This window comes from Onychostruthus taczanowskii, unplaced genomic scaffold (genome assembly GCF_017590055.1).
Source record: "Onychostruthus taczanowskii isolate IOZ18803 unplaced genomic scaffold, ASM1759005v1 scaffold51, whole genome shotgun sequence".
Classification (NCBI taxonomy): Eukaryota; Metazoa; Chordata; class Aves; order Passeriformes; family Passeridae; genus Onychostruthus; species Onychostruthus taczanowskii.
This window is the reverse complement of record NW_024502680.1, coordinates 5,039,109-5,059,554: the sequence shown is the minus strand read 5'-3', so window position 1 is coordinate 5,059,554 and position 20,446 is coordinate 5,039,109. Positions and strand designations below refer to the sequence as shown.

The 20,446-nt window shown below is 47.8% G+C and overlaps 1 protein-coding gene across 2 annotated transcripts; it reads right to left on the bottom strand.

Moving 5' to 3' along the window:
* Window positions 1-1,927: 1,927 nt before the first annotated feature.
* Window positions 1,928-17,633, bottom strand: CLDN18 (claudin 18). Of its 2 annotated transcripts, none has more exons than XM_041416365.1 (5): window positions 17,414-17,633; window positions 5,068-5,232; window positions 3,436-3,541; window positions 2,945-3,055; window positions 1,928-2,105 (listed from the first exon to the last, which is right to left on the bottom strand). In XM_041416365.1, the coding sequence occupies exons 1-5, from the start codon at window positions 17,631-17,633 to the stop codon at window positions 1,928-1,930; spliced, it is 780 nt and encodes a 259-aa protein (XP_041272299.1). The 2 variants fall into 2 exon arrangements, with proteins under 2 accessions (XP_041272299.1, XP_041272298.1); XM_041416364.1 differs by lacking the exon at window positions 17,414-17,633 and adding an exon at window positions 9,276-9,495.
* Window positions 17,634-20,446: the final 2,813 nt, after the last annotated feature.

Genomic DNA, 20,446 nt, shown 5'->3' with positions numbered 1-20,446 from the left:
TGTTGATTTTGACAAGAAGAGAACAACTGGAAACTGTGATTCTGGTCTTTAAGACTTTCTCTTTTTTTAATATTCACGTAAAAAAAAAAAAAAAAAAAGAAAACAACAACCAACAAAACAAGCAAAAAAAATCCAGCAGGCAAAAAAAAAGGCAGAAAAACTAAGTTTATACTGTGAGATACAAACCATGGAAAAGAGTAGCAATGTTTTTAAACTAGAACAGGATCTACCTCTGCAAAATAAATTCTTCTCCTTTAAAAACAAGTCCTTAAAACAAGTTCTTTGCTGGAACAAAAGGGAGGGTCAGTACTGACATCCCACAGGGATTTATCCCAGGTGGCCAACATCCAGCCTGAGCTGCTGGTGGCTGGAAGCTCTTCCCACCTCTCTGTGTGGTGGTTGTTCCCTCCAACCATCTGCCAGGTGTTCCCTCCTCCTCTTGTTGACCTTCCCCAGGATCTCCTGGACCTGTGCTGGGGATTTGGGTCCATGTGGTGGTGGAGAGGTGATGGTTATAGAAAGCTGAGGGTTATGGAAAGATGATGGTTATAGAAAGCTGAGGGATATGGGAAGATGGTGGTTATGGAAAGCTGAGAGCTATGGAAACTGAGGTTTATGGAGCACTGTTGGACATGGGGAGGAGGGGGATGCAGTTTGTGCTCACTGGGAGCACAGCCTGCCCCCTCTAATCCTCAGAGCCACCAGAGATGCCAGCTCAGCTGGTGGCAGCTTGACCTTTCAAAGGCCCAACTCTGCAAAAATGTTCAGCTGTAGACTCTGATCCCTCCAAGATGCCAAACACTTAGGGAACACCAACATTTCACCAAAATAATTTTGCCTGAACTGAATTCCTTCAGAGAACTTGTAATCCTGGTGTGGAGGAGTGGTACTCAAGCCCACTGCAGATGCCATTAAATGGTTATTTTAGAGGCTCTGGAACCCTTTTTTCTCTCTAACTTATCCCTTTTCTCTATTCATAGGCATTGTCTAGAGCTTTTTAGGATGTGTGCTGGTGCTAGGTGGGAGGACCTGCTAAGAGCTCACAGCTGTCTCTTCCCACAAAATTTCTGACACGTCTCCCTCTTCCCCCTTCAAATAAACTCCCTCTCTGGTGGATTGGCTGGAGGAGAAAACATTCCACTGTGGAGTTAATCTTCCCATCACTGGGGGTAGAATTACCACAGGGAAGTCCTGATGTCAGTATGGAGTTACACATCTAGTGCTCCCTGGGAGTCCTGCTCCAAAGGTAACTCTAATTAATTCTAAATGAGAAATTCTCCTGGCTCCATTAAAGATGACATCTGTGGGAACATTGGTGGCACAGAAGTTGGGAGCTATTAATGCAGGAATAACGATGGATTACGCACATTCCCTGGAGAGATCCAGAGAAATAAATACACTTTGCTATCACAGGCTCCAGCAAACATCTAAGTAACAGAAATCAGATTAAATATCAGAGCAGATCAGCGTTAGAGTACAGCCAGCAAAGCAAAGGTGGGACTGGGCAGAGAAGTCACCAGGGAGGAAAATGCCCTGACCACAGGCTTTGTTGGCTTTGGGCATAGCCAAGGGGACACAACAGAATTTACTTCAAATACACAGCGATTATCAAAGGGGAATTTTAACTATTTGAGCAATTAAGAAAGGGCACAAGGCACTGCTCCTGGATATCAGTTTATAGAGAAAATAGGAGCAAAATATTCTACTCTGAGAGCACCACAAGGCGTTACTTTGCTTACAGACCTCCTGGTGCTGTTAATACTAACGGGCAGTTGAGTAAAACTGATGTTCACAACAAAGATACAACCTCAGAGTAGAGAAAACCTGCTAGAAAACACAATCCTATTCACAGACTGCTTGGTTTGCTGCACTTTTTGCTTGTGAAGTTAAAAATCTCTGATAGCACAACTCAAGGCCAGAAGGTCTGCTAGACGTAGTCATATTTCGAAGGGTACGGGCGTCTCCCATCCTCACTTCTAGGAGCTTCTTCATATCCCACACCCTTCCTGGTCTTTGGGTCAGCTTCATACCCCGAGCCAACCTTGTAGGGCCCTGTCCTGTAGGAGATGTTCCGGCCCGAGGCATTGTAGGACACGGCTTTGTAGCTGGAAGAGACACAAGAGGAACATCAGCCTCTGGAGGGGCTGTGACTGCCCAGCACTGCACCCTGTGCTCATGCTGGGTTTTAGGGAACTTTGTGCTGTGCCATCACTTGGAGGCACTCAGAGAGCTCAGCCCACCATCCGTGGAAAGCTGCAAGTCCCTTTCAGGTTCTTTCATAAACTTACACTTTCTTTCCCTTAAGTAAACCATTTGTGGAGTGATGGACCCACCTGCAATAAGCAGATATGTTGGGGTACAAATTCCTGGTGATGTTACTCCATCCCTGGAAGTGTTCCAGGCCAGGCCAGACAAGGTTTGGATCTACCTGGTCTATGGAAGGTGTCCCTGTATACAGCAGGGGTGGAATGGAAAGGGCTTTGGGTCCCTCCCAAACCAAACTGCTCTGGAATTCTACAATCCCAAGTAAGTCATGGGTCAGCTGATGCCATTTACCCCTGCTAATGATCTGCTGTGCAGCCTGCAATTCATGGGTCTGAATCTACCAGCACAGTGCAAATGTCACATTTTGAGGTCGGTTCTCATGTCGTCTCTGTTCATGTGTGAGTCACAGGGTCAGGGAGGGCAAATGTTCACTTTGGACCCACAGAGGGAAACTCACTAGTCATGAACTTCAGGTAGTGGTGGCCTTGGCAGTGCTGTATTAATGGCTGGACTCTGATCTTAAAGGTCCTTTCCAGCCTAAAGGACTCTGTGTTTCCATCACCACGAGAGCTATTGTGACGGGGATGTCACACGTCCACACATCCTGGGCTGGCTGTGGGACAACCTGGGCACCCAGGTTTCCTGCAATACCTTCCCATGCCCACCCAGCCCAGCTTACCGGGATTCTTCTGGGATGAGCCCTTTGCAAGCAAGGCACATCATGATGCCTCCCACGAGAGCCAGGCCCCCTGCCACCCATCCAACAAAGAGGGCTGAGCCAAAGGTGTACCTGCAAAACAGGCGTGGCTGATCAAGGTGTGACAGGTCCTGTCTGCTGCTGCTGAGACACACTGAACACTGGCAGAGACTACTCCCCCTGGCCCTACAGTTGTACCCAGAAGTCCCCAGAAGTTCCCAGAAGTCCCACCTGCAGTCTGAAACCCAGTGGCCTCACTATCTCATTCTTGATCTTCAAGGACACAGACATCCCAGCCCATTTGCTGATCCCCAGCCCAGACTCTATCTTCTAAGAATAATCTTCCGAGCCCTGCAACCATCCAAATATACTTCCAGATATATACTTCCAAAAAATATACTTTGCCAATCCTTCAGCAGCAGCCCTGAGGGAGATTTCCACCATGTAGCACACAGAGCCAGCTGAGCACCCACCTGTTCTGGACGTTCTGCATTCCTTGGTACATGTTGGTGGTGGACATCCAGAAGTTTGTGACCAGCATGTTGGCAAACACGGACACTCCAGTGATGGCACACAGGCCTGAGAGGGGGCAGAAGGACAGACTGAGAGCCACACAGTGCAAGAAGTCACTTGAGGCCTCAGGGAAGCATCTGACACCTCTGGAAATGTGGGTGAGACACTGCTCTGTGGACTTCAGCACAAAGGGGGACCCACAATGTGTTACACTTTTCTTCCAGGTTTTCCTTGCATTTACTACCCAAAATCAGGAATACAGTATTGCACAACACACTCCCAATCAGAACAGCAGGAATCTTTCTCCTGGTGTGTTTTGTAACACAAATGAGTTTAACAAACAGGTCATTGTACAAAATACCCAGTAGTTAATTTTAAACATTTGTTTTACGGTGAAAAACATGGACCAAAAATTCCCTGACAGAATTTTTTTAATGGGAAAACACACTCTCTGTCACTTTAAAGAGGAGATGCCTTTGGTTCACAGCCTGTTTATCATCAGATGTGGAAGACCAGCCCCAGGAGGTGGGAACTTCTTCCATTCATCCAAACAGGGAATGTCTGGGATGGCCATCCCTGACAATCCTGGCAGCAATGTCAACCTTTGGTTTTCCTCAGCAGAGAAATTCACAGAATACTTGAACATGGAATCACAGACTGATTTGGGTTGGAAGGGACCTTAAAAATCAAGGTTAGATAGGAGCTAGGGTGTCCAGAAGAGCTGAAGTCCAGAACTTTTGGCAGAAAACCCTCACATGACAGTTCTGCTTTGTTCTTCCTTCCACGGTGTCCAAGGCCAGGTTGGATGGGGCTTGGAGCCCTGGTCCAGTGGAAGGTGTCCCTGCCCATGGCAGTGGTAGAACTGGATGATTTTTAAGGTCCTTCCAACCCAACCCATTCCATGACTCTTAAATGATAGATGTAAAATACAAAATTAAAGTTGTGTGGCAGAAGGCGGTTTCCTCTTTCCAGCTTATACTTTTTGAAATTGTGTTGAATGTCTCATATCCCAGCAAAAGTGAAGCATTGGGATTTGAAGGATTTTAAACAGGGACGTTCTCCTTCCCTTTATTAGGATATAGATTCCATTTGACTCTTATCTCAAAAATTATGTAGGAAAACATATAAGTGATGTTTTAAGCATTTGCTGTTTTGAGGATCTGGGCATTCCTGCAGCCTTATAGGGTGGTATTTAAAACCTAGAAACCAGGCTACAACAACCCTGGGAATCTTCCTGAAATTATTATGGATAAAGCCTGAAACTGAAAGAAATATTCTGCATAAATGAAGGCCATAATAATATATGGCAACAACATTTATAAAACAAATCAAGAGGTATACTTCCTTTTCCATCTGTGGAATATTTTTTCAGCCTTCCATGTTTTGTCCATGCAAACTTCTGGTTCCCAGAGATTCTTTTGTTCCCTAATCAGAGGTAAAAAACACTTGACCCCAGGAAATCGGAAGTGGGGCAAAGCCAATAACTGGGGGACAAAGACAATAACTTCAGAAATGCACTAAGACTTGCCCAGTTCTCAATTCCTGGGAAATGGAAAGCCTTCCACATGGAAGACATGACAGTTCCCACTTACCAGCAATGATGAACATGATGCCGGAGGTCAGGGTCATGTTGGCTTTGGCAGTGTCCTCCATGCTCCCAATCCGGATGCATTTCAGAGCAAAAATGCACACAAAGAGGCCGAGGAGTCCCAGGACAATCCCCACGATCATGAGGGCCCTCACAGCCTGGAACATAGCTGCAAAACAAACAGCAGGAGCCTCGCTGAGTGGCTGAAATGGGATTTGTCAGAGTCTGGGGGATTGTCAAAGATTGCCTCTGTTTGAAAATAGAAATATTAGAGAATAAAACCTTGGAAAATGGGCACTGGATCTACTCCATATTATCTGGGGCACCTCTGGAAGTATTTCTGTTTGACTTAGCTTCCCAAGGAGTTTGATAGTTTAGGCAGAATTTTTTTTAGAAATGTTCAGTAGCAGCAGTCATGAGATTCATGAAGAGTTAGTGATGAGCTGGGATAAGCATGGATTGTTCCATAACCACAGTGGCTGAGAGAGGACTTTTCTTTCCTCCCCAGTCAGCAATGGAAGCAGACAGCTCCACCCACCTATCCAGGATATTTCCAGCTACTGCATGACTCAAAATGCAGTTCTGTATATTCCTGCTTCCCAGTAAAGCACATGGAAAAGAGGAAAATCACCTTGACACAATATTACACAGGCAGAAAGAGAGGGCATCAAAGCTCTGGCAGCCAACTCCCTCACCATATCCTTCCCAGGGTTGTTTGGAACATCAGTCCTGGATAAATCTGTCCATGTTCATGAATAAAACATCCAAATACCCCCATCCTGAACTTGTGCAGCAGCATGCCATGAGCTGGGAATGCTGGTGGGTCATGCCTATGGGAGTTGAGGCCTGAAGGAGGCAAAAACCCTTCAGACTCCTCTTGGGTGGAATAGAAAAGTAAAAGGAGAAGCAAAGGGAAACTTGCACCTTCAAAACTGTAGAAGTAGTGGGGGAAAGAGTACTTGAATACCAAGGTGATTCTCTAATAAGGTGGCACATATCCCATCTTTTTCCAGACACTTCTCCCCACTTGTGCACAAGTCCCTGGCAGAGACAGGAAGGCGGCAGAGCCCTGGAAGGGTTGATGGGGAATATTTCAAGGGCTGTTGGGATTTGGTTGGGACGCTTTGCAGCCTCTCCTTACCCTGCCGCATGCTCCCACAGCCCCTGGGTCTGGTTTTGGTGCTCCACAAGCATGATTACCCCTCTTCAGGGAAGAGAAAGTGGTCTCATGATGAGTGAAATAGGTGGAAAACACATTCCACAGCCCCAGGGACTTCTCTGCCCTGTCTGTCACCCCTTTGCTGGGTGACCGCGGTGCCCAAGAGTACAGGGGAGCACAGAGCCCTTGCACATGTTGGGAGAAGGGTTTATAAACCCTTCCCAGGAGGTTGCTGAGTGCCTGGGTGGCTCTCCTGGCCTGTGGGGTGTCAGGAAGTGGAGCAGAACCGCGCTGGCCCCACGACACACAAGGAAGCAGGCAGGCTGCCATTCCACAGGCCGGGAATACACCACTTTCTCCCATCCAGCAGTCCCACTGCCTCAGCTCTTATGACTCAATTTGCCCTTATCAGCTGATAACGAGTGCTAACGAGCCAGGGATTTTCAATCTCCCATTCATCAGCCCCCAGGTAGGAGCTCATTAGTTATGATCCATCAGGGAATGGCGGATACGCCTTATCAGCCCTCAGAGGTTGTTCCGCAGCACCTGATGGGAAGCAGAAAGAGGAGGAAATTTCAATCTTCGTTTTTCTTTGCAACCACCAAAGTTTCTTTGCAAATGCTTTTGTTTCAGGGCAGGCAGGAGAGGCTGATAATCCAAGACATCATGATGGAAGCTCCATGTTCCCAAGACAGTGCTTCATTCCTGGGTGTGTCCTGCAGGTTCCTGGGTGTCATCACTGGGCTGTTTTCAACCCTTCAAGAAGTGACCCCAAACAAAGATCCCACAGAGAGTTTATTGGTTCTCAGGAGAGGTGTTCCCAGAGCCTTGGGTGCCTATGGAAGGACAAAACAGGCAGGGCCAAGCTAAGCAGCCAAGGATGCTCCACTTTTGCTGAAGCACTGTCGTAAATCTCCATTTAAAGGAGATGATGGAAAGGGGAGAGAGAGGAGCACAGCAGGACATGACAGAAAAAATGCCAGATAACCATCACCAGCCATTCCTGCCTCCATGAGATTGACCATCTCCACTAAGAGATGGAAAGGAGAAAGTTGTTTCTGCTGTGTCATGAAGACCTCTCCACTTGGCTCATGGGACTTGAAGTGGGAGCTGTTTGGAAAGGCAGCACTGCAGTTTCAAGGGAATTTTAGCATCCATTGAAAGTCCTTTGAAAAGAGCTGCTTTTCCAAAGGTGAATGACCTCTGCTTGGAGGAAGGAGTGGAAGGGCTTAGACAAACAAAGTGGGAGACTAAGGAAAAGTGATATCAGGAGCAGTAGGAAGCAAACAGCCCTGGAGTTACAAAACCTGCCTTTCACACACACTTTTTGCATGAGGGAGGATAACCTGGCTTCCACACATGGGCTGGTGTTCCATAACAAGGGAATAGCAAAAGCACCAACAGAAATAGCTTCTCCACCAAAATAAATGCCAGTGATGTGAAACCACAGCCTGCATCCCTGTTTTCCAGAGGCAAGGGAAACTGGATAGTTGTCTTCCTCCCTGGTGTGAGTGGCAAGAGGTGAGCGAGGTAGAACAACTTTAAGTCATTTAAATGACCATCACATGCACTTCTGTTGCTAGTACATAACAAAAAAGTAGAATCTGACTTTATGACCAGTAATGATTCATGTGCTATAGAAATTTTAGGAAAAGTACATCCAGCAGGCGGTTTAAGTTAAGCAAATTCCAGCAGGGACATTTTTTCTATATGTTTGAGGGAGTAAATCAATTAAATGGATTCATAAAGATAACTCTGACAGGATATCCCTAACAACAGAAATTGTCTGTGAGTGTTCTGCACATTTCTTCATTGCCATATTACTTAAGAATAACTGAAAAATAAAGTCTTGACTGGGATAAATTGACATCAAAATGATGGTCCCCGTTTCCTTATGGCTCATTTAAAACACAATCACCTGCCCAAAGCATTATGGAGAGATATAGTGGTCAACATTTTGTAGAGATAGTTGGATAAATCTAATTTTTAGTCTTAAAAAAAAATATTCCCATGGGAGAGGTGACTCTAAATATCAGGTTTGCTCTTGCAAAGGGGAAACAATTCACCTGGCAATCCTGAAGCTGGGCACACAGAGATATATTTATTCCATGGCACCCCTCAGAGAGTCACAGGTCCTCAGCAAAGGTTGAGAGTATCCCTGAGGATGACATCCCTGAGGATACAGGGCTGGAAACCACAACACACTTGGATCAACAGTTGCAAAAGGCCCGTGCACAGCAGTGCTTGCTTGGACCTTTTTGTGATCATGCACCAGGAGTGAGGAACGCTCCCAGGGCCAAATTTACTGCTGGGCTGGGAGCATTGGAATACCCTCACATGCAGTGGGGTGGGAAAAACAGCTCTTTTGGGAACACAAGCAAGAAAACAGGACAGCAATACGCCTCTGCACTCTGCTTCTGCAGGCACTAACACTGCCCAGGATGGGCAGTAGCTGAACACACCTTTTCCCTTCATGCCCTTCCTACCTGCACGTCTCATGGGCAGATTTTGGACAGCAATACGCCTCTGCACTCTGCTTCTGCAGGCACTAACACTGCCCAGGTGATGGGCAGTAGCTGAACACAACTTTTCCCTTCATGCCCTTCCTACCCGCACATCTCATGGGCAGATTTCTCCCATTCCAGTTCTATCTTTGGAAAAACAGTACATTTCAATTATTTCTATTATCCTATAACACTACACAATTGCATTGAGCCCTCTTCCTTGTATTTCCATTCCCAGGGACAATACCTGGTGGTTAAACATCCTCGTTCCCCTCACCTCAGTGGAGTTGCACTGATTTATGCCAGCAGTGGTGCTGAACCTGTGATGCTCACCCAGACATGCCCCACACGTACTCCAGGTTGTAACCCCCACCAATAACTCCCCCCACAAAAATCATTTTAGCAACAAATATGCTCCTATTTTTATGCTCATAACATAACACTGGAAATGTTATTCCCCACAAAGTGCTTTAAGATACCTGCTCCTTCTTTCAGATGCAGAGCTCCAGGAGAGCCCCTGGGTGACACCTGGAGTGTTTTTGCCCCTACCTGGCAGCCCGAGGATAGTGAAATACGGCCGACACTCCGTGAAGCCGGAGCTCTGCCGCACGCAGCTCCTCCACAGCCCCTGGTACTGGAACACAGCCGTGACCGGGTTGTCATACAGGTCCTGCGTGCTCCACGTGTCCATGGCTGTGGCCATGATGCTCCCCCCAACGCCCAGCAAGGAGACAAGGAACCCCATCACCTGGCAGATGGTGGTGGACATGGTGCGTCCCCGGAGAGCGGAGGCGGCACGGCCCCGAGGGAGCTGCAGTCCTAATGGAGCACCGGAGTCCTCTTGCCTGAGCCACCAGCAGTGCAGCTGCTCTTATCAGATGCTTTCCACTGAGCGCTGTTTGCTCAAAGTGTTTTTGCAAGATAGTCCAGTTTCACTCTCGCTGCCGGCGAGGTTTGTGCCGGCAGGGCTTGGAGATAGGAGCTTTTGTCCTTTAGAAGTGCTTGTCCTTCCACGTTTAAGCAGCCACACTCTATGGAGTGTTGGGTAACCCACTTGGGGCTTGGCCGGCCCCCTGAAACCCTTTGCTGCCCATTGGGCCTCTCCTGCCTGCTCGGCAGGGGCAAGGACCATGTCCCACGGGGAATTCAGCACCTGGCCCAGGCCACCACCTCCCCATCCCTCTGTTGATGAGACCAGACAATCTGTCCCCCATGGAGGTGTCCTCACAAGAGGCACAATGAAAGACAGGGCTCTGTCAGAGGATGTGGAGCCACCAGCCCAGCCCAGGGATGTGGCTGCTCCTTGCAGTGCCCTCAGACATCACTGAACTTCCACTGGATGCTGACCATGGCACAGCCACAGCACAAAGACAAGAGCCCCAAACTGATCCAGCAAAGCTCCTCCAGCCCTGTTCTCCACCCACCCACATCCCCACTGCCATCACGAGGACACACTGAAACCCTTCTGGGAGGGAGGAGAGCACAGGGAGCTCTGGGAAATGACCTTTCTGAGGGGGTGCTTCTCTGTGTCGACTGGAGGGATGGTCCTGGGAAAGGGATGGGGGATGTAGAAAGTGGAAAAATCATTATCACAGTGGAGAGGTGGGCTGGGCTCATGGGAGCAACATAAATCCACTGTGCCACTCTGCCAGTGGAGTCAGTGAGGTACGAGGACCTTCCAGGTCTTACACCCATCCATTCTCATCCAGTATCTCCCTCCAACTGATTTACTTCAGTCCTGACCTAGAAGAAAATTCCTACTTTAAGCTGTCCATACCACAGGCACCATCCACAACAGCACCTGGATGTGAAGCCATGTGAAAGCCACTAGGAAAAGAGGAAAGGCTTATTTATGTCCATGAGGAGCTACAGTGGGGTTATTACACCCTGGATATTGCTCAGGCCTTTTGGAGAACAACCATCCAGGACATCCCTTGGCTTGTGGGGCTCTGCTGGGGAAACCAGAGCACAATTCCATGTCTAGTGGCAATCACAGCCCTCTCAGGTCAGGCACAAGATGTCTTTACTTCTATCAGTTTTATTCAAATGTCATCATTTTCACTCACTTTGGCAAGTTTATATCACAGGAAGGGTCAGTTTTGACCTATCTAAAGTAGCCAGCAAAAATAATAAAGTGAAAGAAAACCATGGAAGGGAACCCTCAAGAACCAGAGATGGTAAAGAGCTGCTCATCCTCTGTGAATGATAAGGAATGATGAGGGAACTCCTCATTTTGGATAATGATTTGTGATAGATCAGTGCTGGAGAATACTTAGAAGCTGAGACAACTAGGGATGAGAAGGACCTAGAAGACAGAAGGACAAAAAGTGATAAAATGTGGTCACTTCTCCATCCCATCCCTTGTGGTCCCACAGCCAGAACTGTGTCCCAGTCTAGAAAATCTAGAACGTCAGGGTTTCATTGAAGCCCTGATGTTCCTCAGCAGCTCTCCAGGATGACTCCTGTCCTTTCCATGCCTCAGGACTCGACTTCTCGTTTCTGGCCATCTAGTGGTGAGAGTCCACATCCCTTTTTCTGGGCTGAACCTGGTCAGAACAAGTCAGAGGGAGTGATATTCCTGTGAGACATAACCCCAAGTATGTGCAAAAATGCACAGAGAAGTGAACCCATAGACTGGTCATAGCTAAAAATAACCCCTGGGGAGGAAAAGGGAAGGAAAGGGGGAGAATTAAATGGGTGAACATATTTTTTTCAGCTTTTTTTTTTTCCCCAAACACCTCTGCCACCTTTTAAATTATTGGTTTTTTCTGCTCAGTTGGACATCTGGGTGGTTGTAGGAATATCAATGGTGGTGGTCCTTCCATCCCTATATTCACATTTGCTTTGGTAGGAGGGGACACACCACTCCTTCCTCCAACCTGGCTGCTGGTTCTGGCCACATGCAGCAGGAGCTGCTCTTCAAACCAACAGGAAGCTTTTCTTCTCCTTGGCCAGTGTTTCACATCCCAAGTTCTGCTGATCCCCCCAACACCTCTTGGAAAGAGGGCATCCAGGGATGTCCCATGTCCAGTTCATGACCTCAGTAACCTTTCCCTGGGAATGGAATTTTCACCTGTGGATGGAGATGCTGTTTCTCATCATGGCTCTTACTCAGGGACATCAAAACCCCAGAGCAATGGTGGAGCAGTCAAAAACATCATCAAAATATCCAGCTGTGCAGGGAAGTCCAGGAGAATCAGCCTAGCTTTGGTTTGCAAGAGAAACCAACGCAAGGTTGGACATTCCCCACTCATGTGCTGTCTCCAAAAATGGAGCCAAGGAAGGAATTTTGCTGCTGATGGTCATGCTGCAGTCCTCAATTACAAGTTAAACACCCAGCTATCCTCAGCACTCCACATGTTATCAGATTTGAAGAATTATTGTGGTTAGGGGGGTTTCTGTTTTCTCATCCCTAAAAGTATTGGCTGAAGTGTCCTCCAGCCATCCCATTGCCGTGTCCCCTGCTCTGACTAGAACATACTTGAAAGAGTGGAAATTCAAAACTCCCACACCTTCCTCAGTGGATGCTTGAAGCAGAGTTCTGGAGACAAAATCCAAATTTGTTTCCTTCCCAGCCCTTCCCCAGCACATTTCCTTTGCCTTTCTCAAATATTCCGATTTTAAACTTACTTTTAATTGTTGTTTCTGAGCTGCCCATGATAGGGAAAAATACATTCAAACCATTTTCCCAGATAACAGAAGATCCCCTGGGAGTTGCACCTGAGCTGTTGGCTCAGAGCACAACCCAGGAAGGGGCTGGGTGAGAAGAAGGCTGTGGGGCAAGTCTACACATCTACACCACAACCTGATGCTCATCTGCAGCCACCCCATGGAGATGACCACAGCCAGGATTGGTTGAAGGATGGGAATCTCTCTCCAAGCAATCTGTGGATTGTCTCCAGCAGCTGAATGCTTGACCAGAGGGTTCCCCAATCCACATGGAAATGCTGAGCTGTGTCTGAGGAAAAGGAATGGCGAGGCTGCAGCTCACCAAGGAGCAGAGAACAGGGCTCCCACTGAGCACTGGGACAACTCTGGTGGTTTACCCAAATGAGGAAAAGAAGGGGGCTTTGTGGCCACTCCCTTGTGCCCCTTTATTCCAGCTCATAGTTGCTTTATCTCTCCAGGCGTTGACTCTGTGTTATCTCAAAACCGGTCCCTGGGCCCAGGCAGCTCCTGAATGTTATCACCGCCTCTCCCACAGAAATCACCTCCAGCTCATGTTTGCTCTCAAATTTGCAAACACAGCTCACACCCTGCCAGCTGCTCACACCTGTCCAGCCTGCTCAGGCCCAGACTAAGCAAACCCACCCTTCTCTTCCTGCCCCTCCATTGTCAGGACCACCTCAGGGTTCGTGAATGTGGTCCACAATAAGAAGGGCTGACTGGCATTTCTGGAATTCACTTAGGGAAGTGGGTCATGGAAGGAACCACATCCCGGCTCAGATCCGCACCACTGTGGGTGGTCCAGAGGGTGCTCTGAGGTCCCTCAGCAGAGCTGGGGTGCATGAGGCTGAACTTGCCTACACATCTATGAGCTGTAGCCCAGCCCCAAATCTCCACAGTCTTGCTCCTTCCTCTTCTGGCCCTCATCCCAAATCTCTTAGGATTTTTTTACCTAGTCTCTCATCCTTTCATGGTGCAAAGGCACGAAACAATAAATATGACGCACGTACCCAGCTCCCTGCCACCTCCTCCCACCCTGAATGTCACTGGGGTTCCTGAGACCTCTCCAAAGGCCTCCCATTGGCCCTTTCCCCACCCCTCCCTCAGCTCCAGCTGTGAGTGCAAACCCATCAGAGCCTCACACATGTCCTGGTAGGATATATCAAGTCTCCAGCCTACCTGGACCACCTAAACCCTTCTGCACCCAAAAGTTGATCTCAAAAGACTTTAAGCAGGTTATAGCAGTTGCCTGCAAATGTTTCAAAATTCAGAGCTGATCTGGCTGGTTGAAAGGATTTCAAGCAGCAAACAGACCTTGAAAGAGAGTTTGCCCTGACCATCACTGGTGGAGGATCATGACATGGCAATTAGCACTTCCCATCCTTACAAACTTTGGGCATGGAACAGTACCAGGGAGCATAGATGCTGTCACTTTGGCCAGCAGCTGTCTCCAAAATCAGGTTATTTGCTATGGTTATGCCACAAAATGGTTGTGGGTTTATGAAATGAAGAAAGCTTTGTCAGAGCATCGATGTACAAAGGAAAAATCCAGAGAAGCCAATGTTGATGCTTCCTAGGCACGAATTATCCTGGGGAAAATCTGTGCACCGATGCTACCTGCACCAGCCAAACTGAAATTTCTGGAAGGTCTGGGCAGTCGTGGTTGCATTCCCATGGTCTCTTTTCTCACTGAGCACTCTAAGAACATGGGCATTTTATCAGTTGGAGAAGTTGAACAAGCTGCTTTCAGATTGTCAAATTTTGCCATTGGAAAAGCAAGAAGATTCTCCTATTTCAAGCCAACAGCTCTTTGGTCCACAGCGGAGAGATATCTTGGCCCTTCTGAAGGGGTAAAAAGAACTTTGGACCAGAGGAAGAAATGTCTTTGGAAAAATTGCTGGAGAAGGCTCCCTGAAGAGGTGTGGAAAAAAGACACCGACACAGAAACCAGGGAAATCATTGCCCGTGCAATTGTAGTTTAGCAAAGTTGGGAGAAACTGCAAAATTCTGTTCTGAGCAGAAATCACCTCATGATCTCCACACAGGGTGAAACCACCAGCCTTGCTCAGCTCAGCTTTTGCTATTTATCCCATATTTGTATGCTCAGTTTCCAACTATGTCCTCCAGACCATCTCACGCCAAAGCAAGAAGGAAAAAATAACAGAAGAAAACAAAATCAGAACAAATGCGTCCAGTCCTCCAGTGCCACATTTCACCAGAGAGCAACCGTTTATAGCTGAGCAGCCAGAGCCATAAACTGCCTGGGTAATTTCTCCTTTCTATCTATTATCTTGATTTTTCCTCAATCTATTTGAAATTAAAATTCCCAACTAAATTGAAGATAGATGATGGGCAAGACAAGCTTAATCTTTGCTGTGGGAGCGAGGGATTGAGGTAAAAAAAACCTTGGAACCCAAAACTTCCTCGATGTGCTCGGGTCACCTCGCTGCTTTGCCAGAGTCCTATTATTTTTATTCACTCTGGCACTATTGTTCCCAATATAAATTGCCATTGTCAGGATAATAAATAGGGGTTGATAATGGAAATGCTGACAAACCATTAACTCTGGGGTAGTTTGTGAGGGGGGTTTCATGGGGATCAAGGTGCCGCACACCTGAAACAAATGTGGGGATAATGCACTTAAATAGTATCTGAACAAATTAATAATAGGATTTTTAACATAATTTTCCCCCTCCTCTGATTGGGGTGCCACCTTTGCTGGTGGTGGGTGGGAAGAAATACCCACAGGAGCAGCTGGATTCAGGAGACAGAGCCAATCCATAAAGCACAGCAGGACATGAGGCTTTGCTCCAGCTTCTCCAGAGACTAGAAGTGTCAGACAATCCATAACAGGACAAAAAACAGGAGCAGGGAGGGGGCTGTCTACAGAAGAACAAGCCCAGTTCATTAAAAAGAAAGGGAAAAATTCCACCTCATTTTGTAGGGCAGTGCTGATAGCACTGGTCACGAAAAGGATCATTTGGGACAAAGCACATAAATATTCATATTCCCTCACACAGAGCCCATACCATCACCCTGACGCCACTGAGGGTGAGTACAGCAACTTTGGGGGGCTCAGGCATCCACCACCTTTATTTTTTGTGGCTGTCCTTTATTCCTTGGGCTTTTTTATATCACTTTTTGTAGGTGACAGCAGTAAACCTGGCAAAAACAAGTGGGAATTCCACACTAAGATGAGGGCTTCATCAGAAAACCCCAATATTTAGGGTAGGATGCTCATATCCACAGAGGTCGTGAGATGGAGCTGAGGAATCATGGAAACACAGGACCCCAGGATGGTTTGGGTTGGAAGGGACTTTAGGGACCATCTTGTTTCACCCCCTTCTCTGGGCAGGGCCATGGGCACACCGATCTCCAGCAGCCCTTCTAAATGCAGGAAAATCCTGCTCATGACAAAAATCCATGCCCTCAACATTCCAATTTTAGAACATTAATACCCACCCAACAGACACCAGTCTGGAGGTTTTGGAATTGCAAAGAAACCATCCCTGGTTTTCTGCTTTCTGCTGTAGGGCTGAGGTCAGGTGTGAAAGAACAAAACCCCCCCAAATCTCAAGTATTCTGATTTCTTCAAAGATTAGAGTAGTTCCCAAGGCTGAACACTTGAAAAGGTTAATTGCTTCTTTTGTGGAGTTGCAGTTTTTGTCATTTTAAGCTTTTTGAGCAAAACAACTGAGGAAGAACTGTAAGAACTGGAAGAACTGCAGTGTCTTGTGGGAGCGTCTGTGTGGGGAGGGTTTGGTTTTCACACCTCAATTTACTTCTCGCATGGTAAATTTAATCACTTTCTAAAATCATTAAGGTTGGAAAAGACCTCTAAGATCAAGTCCAGCCATTAACCCAGTGAGTTTTACCTATCCTGCCCTTTGCTCTCTGAGTTTTCCCTTGGTGAAGCTGGGAAAACTCAGGGAGCTTTGCTGACTGGGAGAGCAGTGTGGGAATGCCAGCCCTACACAAACACCCTTCTTTGGATGCCATCCTTTAGCTGGACACCCAGCCAGGATCAGGCTCATGTCCTTCTAGGAAAACACATCTCTGTACCTGAAAGTCCAAGCAGGCATATTCCAAGCCACAGCTCCAGCAAGAGGATGATGGTCAGGGACATCTCCGCTGTGGGGAAGCTGCAGCACAGCCAATGCCAGAGAGCAGTTGGGAATGAGGACCCAGAGAGGAGCAACAAAAAAACACAGCTCAGGGGATGAAACACCTCTCCAGCTGGTGTCTGAGGCCACAGCCACACTGGGTTATACTGGTTTCATTTGTGCCTTCACTTGAGAGAAGCAATTTTTGTGCACAATGCCCCTTTTGTGTGTTTTGGAAATGCCATTTTGCAGAAGTTCTGCAGTGATTTCCTGATATAATTGGCTTCTCTCCTCCATTCTGGCTGTATCAAAGCACAGAGGCCAGATGGGTATATGAGTCTAAGTGCCTTTTTTCTCACTGTATTAAGGCAAGAAGAAACCCCAGATAATCCTGTTGTAACCTAATTGTTTGCACCCCGAGATACTCTGGGCACAACTGGGACAGGAATTATTCCCGTGGCAGAAAAAACTGGAACCAAAGGAGAATTAGGGAGAAATCCAGCCTGGTGGTGTTAGCCCAAATAGAAATACAGTGAGCTGAACTGTGACATATCCTCTTAGGAAAGGATCTTCTCCAGTGACAAGACTATTAGAGGCTTCTGGTGGGAAGCCACACACAGCCACACAGCTGGGGCAGGAATCTGAGCCAGAGCCACCTGCGGCACAGGGGATGAATTTCCCCATGGAGCAGCCTGGACAACGCCTCAGGACGCATAATTAGCTGTAATGAGTTTTGTTGAACCTCACCTTGGCCATGAGAGGGACTTTGCCTTGAGGTATCACCAAGGACCTGTTTTCCAAACAGGGTGAGTACCCGAGGTTCTTTCTGGCTGAAATTTGACTGAAAATCCCCCACTGCTCATGCAGAGATTGTGTCCCACACCCTCCCACCTCTTCCCTGGCGCCATCAGGCCCTACCTGGCAGTCCCAGGATGGTGAAGTAGCCGCGGCACTCGGTGAAGCCGGAGCTCTCCCGGACACAGGTGCGCCAGAGGCCCTGGTAGTTGAAGACAGCCGTCACTGGGTTGTTGTACAGGTCCTGGGTGCTCCACTGGTCCATGCACGTGGAGGCGATGATGCCTCCGATGCCCAGGGCGGACACCACGAAGCCCATGGACTGGCAGATTGTCACCGACATGGTGCCAGGCGCGCGGGAGCCACGTCCTGAGCGTGTACAAGCCTCCACAAGCTGGGTCTGGGGCAGGCAGCCAGGGCGCCAGGGACTTTTAGCTGGAGGCACTGCCTACGTCACGCCAGCAGCCAAGAGAGCACTGGGTGCACCACGCAAACCTCCCCTTGCCTTTATCTGTTTCGGTGAGATAATTTCCTCGCTCGGTACCAAGAGCCATTTGTTCGAGCTCGCTCTCTGTTTACCTTCTCCCTCCAGGCAGAGGCACGGCCGGACGGGACCAGCAGGTCCCTCTGGAGAGCTTCCACAGGAACACCAGGGCACTTCAGGAGACCAAGCACAGAGGGATTTAAATTGGATGAAACATAAAAATTATGGAGAGGCTAATCCATTCCTGGCAAGGATGATGCTTTTGAACCAAGTGGAGAGGTTCAGAGTGGATATTAAGAAAAACTCCTTCACGGAATGGGTTGTCAAGTGTTGGAGTAGGATGCCCAGGGAAGTGTGGAGTCCCCATCCATGGGGATTTCACAGATGTGTGGATGTGGCACTTGGGGACATGACTGACCTAGGAGTGCTAAGGGAACAGCTGAACTTGATGATCTTAGAGGGCTTTTCCAACCTAAATGATTCTATGATTTATTAGCATGGCTCCATGTGGCTCAACCAAAACATTTAAGCCAAGGTTAATGTATAAAAAAGGGAATCTTGTAGCATTGGGTGTTTGGCTACACCTCAGGAAGGTTGGGCTGGGAGCCTACAGGAAAGGCAGCACTTGCTGAGAGTGAAAGATGTGAACTTGCAGTTTGTTGTGGGAGGACCCGGGGGGAAACAAAGCTGCATATCCTTATTTATTATTGTTTTACACCCCTCATCCAAATAGGAATTTGGTCTTGTTTCCATGGACAATGGAAGATGGCAGAGCAGATCTGCTGTAAGACCAGAGCACCCTAAAGGACCTGGCCTTATTGCATAAAATGCCTCTCTGGGGTTTGCCCATTCTGCTCCAACCCTCACCACTTTCTTCCTAGCCATTTTCCACAGGTACCAACCCGTCTGTGGTTGGAGAAGAGCAGGGAATATGCAGGAGAAGAGGAGATGAGGAGCCCTGTTTCAGCAGTGCCAGATAACAGAGCGTATGGAGGGGTCAAGGAGGGACCTTCAGGAGAAGTGGAGCTCACCGTGGTGGAAGTGAAAGGTCAGGAGGAAGGGTGAAGGAGTGGACCTCTGTCACCTGGCTGAATTCACCCTTGCTCAAGGACCCTGTAGTCTCTTCCAGGTGCTTGGCCTCAATGCCTTGAGGACTTCACTGTAAAACTGCTTCTGAGGAAGATCCACCCTGTTGTGGCAGCAAAATCTCCCAGAGATTATTTTGGTCTTGCACCTTTTTGAGAGAACCAAGCAAGGGACGGTGGGAAGTCACCCATTCTGTTCCCGTGTCCAAAGCAGAGCAGCTCTACTCATGAAGCTCCGAGGGAAATGTCACTCCCAGTTAAGATTCCAGAAACTCAATTATCAATTCCAAAAATGTTGTGTCTAATACCAAAGTTTGTTACACATCATTCATTAAATTAATGCCCAATATTAAACACCAACCAGGGAAAAGACAACTCCAAACAGTCCTCAGGTTTAAATGGAACGCTACCCCATTTTCCAGTTTTTCCCCAAAAGAACAGGATTGGTGATTCACATACTTTCACAACTAACTCTCTCTCTCAGATATTTTTTGGTCCCAGTGACACCCAGTCCTGGTGCCACACCTCTCCCACTCCATGTTGGGGCTGTTCATTACTTTCAGTATCGGTCAACAGAACTTAATCACAGAAAGCTCTCCCAGTATCACGTAGTTAAATATAGAGCCTGAGTCCAGAGCACAAACACACTCCCTGTGTTTGTCACCACCGGGATCTCCTGGAGACGGAAAAGAGTCATGGCAGCCAACGATTGTGTTCAATACATTAACTCAAAGGATAGATTCAACTTGCATTCAATCAACTTGTAAGGTCTGGAAAAAGCATCTCCACTTGGTACATGTCGATCCCTGGGTGGGGAGTGATAAATACCTGAAAAGGGACAAATTTTGTCCAAATTATCACCCATTTATTTCAAAATGTGCCAATGTACAGCAGCCAGAAGAGTAGGGTCTTGGCGTGTGAGCAGCAGCATTCCCAACCAAAAATTTCCTCACCTTAACAAAAAGGACAGTTATCTCCTCTGGGAGGATCTCACAGTGAAAATAGCCAAGGACTGAACTTCTTCAACCACCTAAACTTGATGTGACCTGTGTAATTCCTCTCAGTTATCTCACACGACAGGGACACTGCAAGGATAAAGCCTTCCCTGGATGTTTTTCTGAAGAGTGACACTGAAAGTCCATCCAGCTGTGCCCACTGTCCGTCACCAATGCTGTGACTGCTTAAGTGGGAAATTATACCTGCTAAAAAGTAGAGTTTGTGCTGTTCTCTGGGATTTAAGTGATTTAGCCTCACTTTAGCCTTGCTGCTGCCCGTGGGAAGGGGACCCCTCCCGCAGAGCTGCCTGGAGCCACCAGCCCCTTCCCACCTGCGGGGTCTACTCTCCCTCTAACACATCTCCTCACCACTTCACCACCCCACTGAATCTCCTGCTTCCAGCACAGTGGAGAAGATTCTCTTGAATATGGGATTTGTCCGTGCCAAGGAGGACGCCTGGACTGCCTAATTATTTTATTCATAAGCCAGCCGTGTTTTCAAAGACATCTGGGTGACCTATCTAAAGCTAAGTGAATCCCTCACCCCGGAGGAGCCGTGCTCCTCCTGATCCCTCCGGGGAGCCGGGGTTGG

Bases quoted from the DNA above. Each gene is read 5' to 3' on its own strand.
- CLDN18 (XM_041416365.1), bottom strand. From the start codon at position 17,633: ATGTCGGTGACAATCTGCCAGTCCATGGGCTTCGTGGTGTCCGCCCTG. The intron at 5,233-17,413 runs GTAGGGCCTGAT...TTTGTTTTGCAG, and splicing joins CACCATCCTGGGACTGCCAG to CTATGTTCCAGGCTGTGAGG. The intron at 3,056-3,435 runs GTGGGTGCTCAG...CCTGTTTTGCAG, and splicing joins ATGCAGAACGTCCAGAACAG to GTACACCTTTGGCTCAGCCC.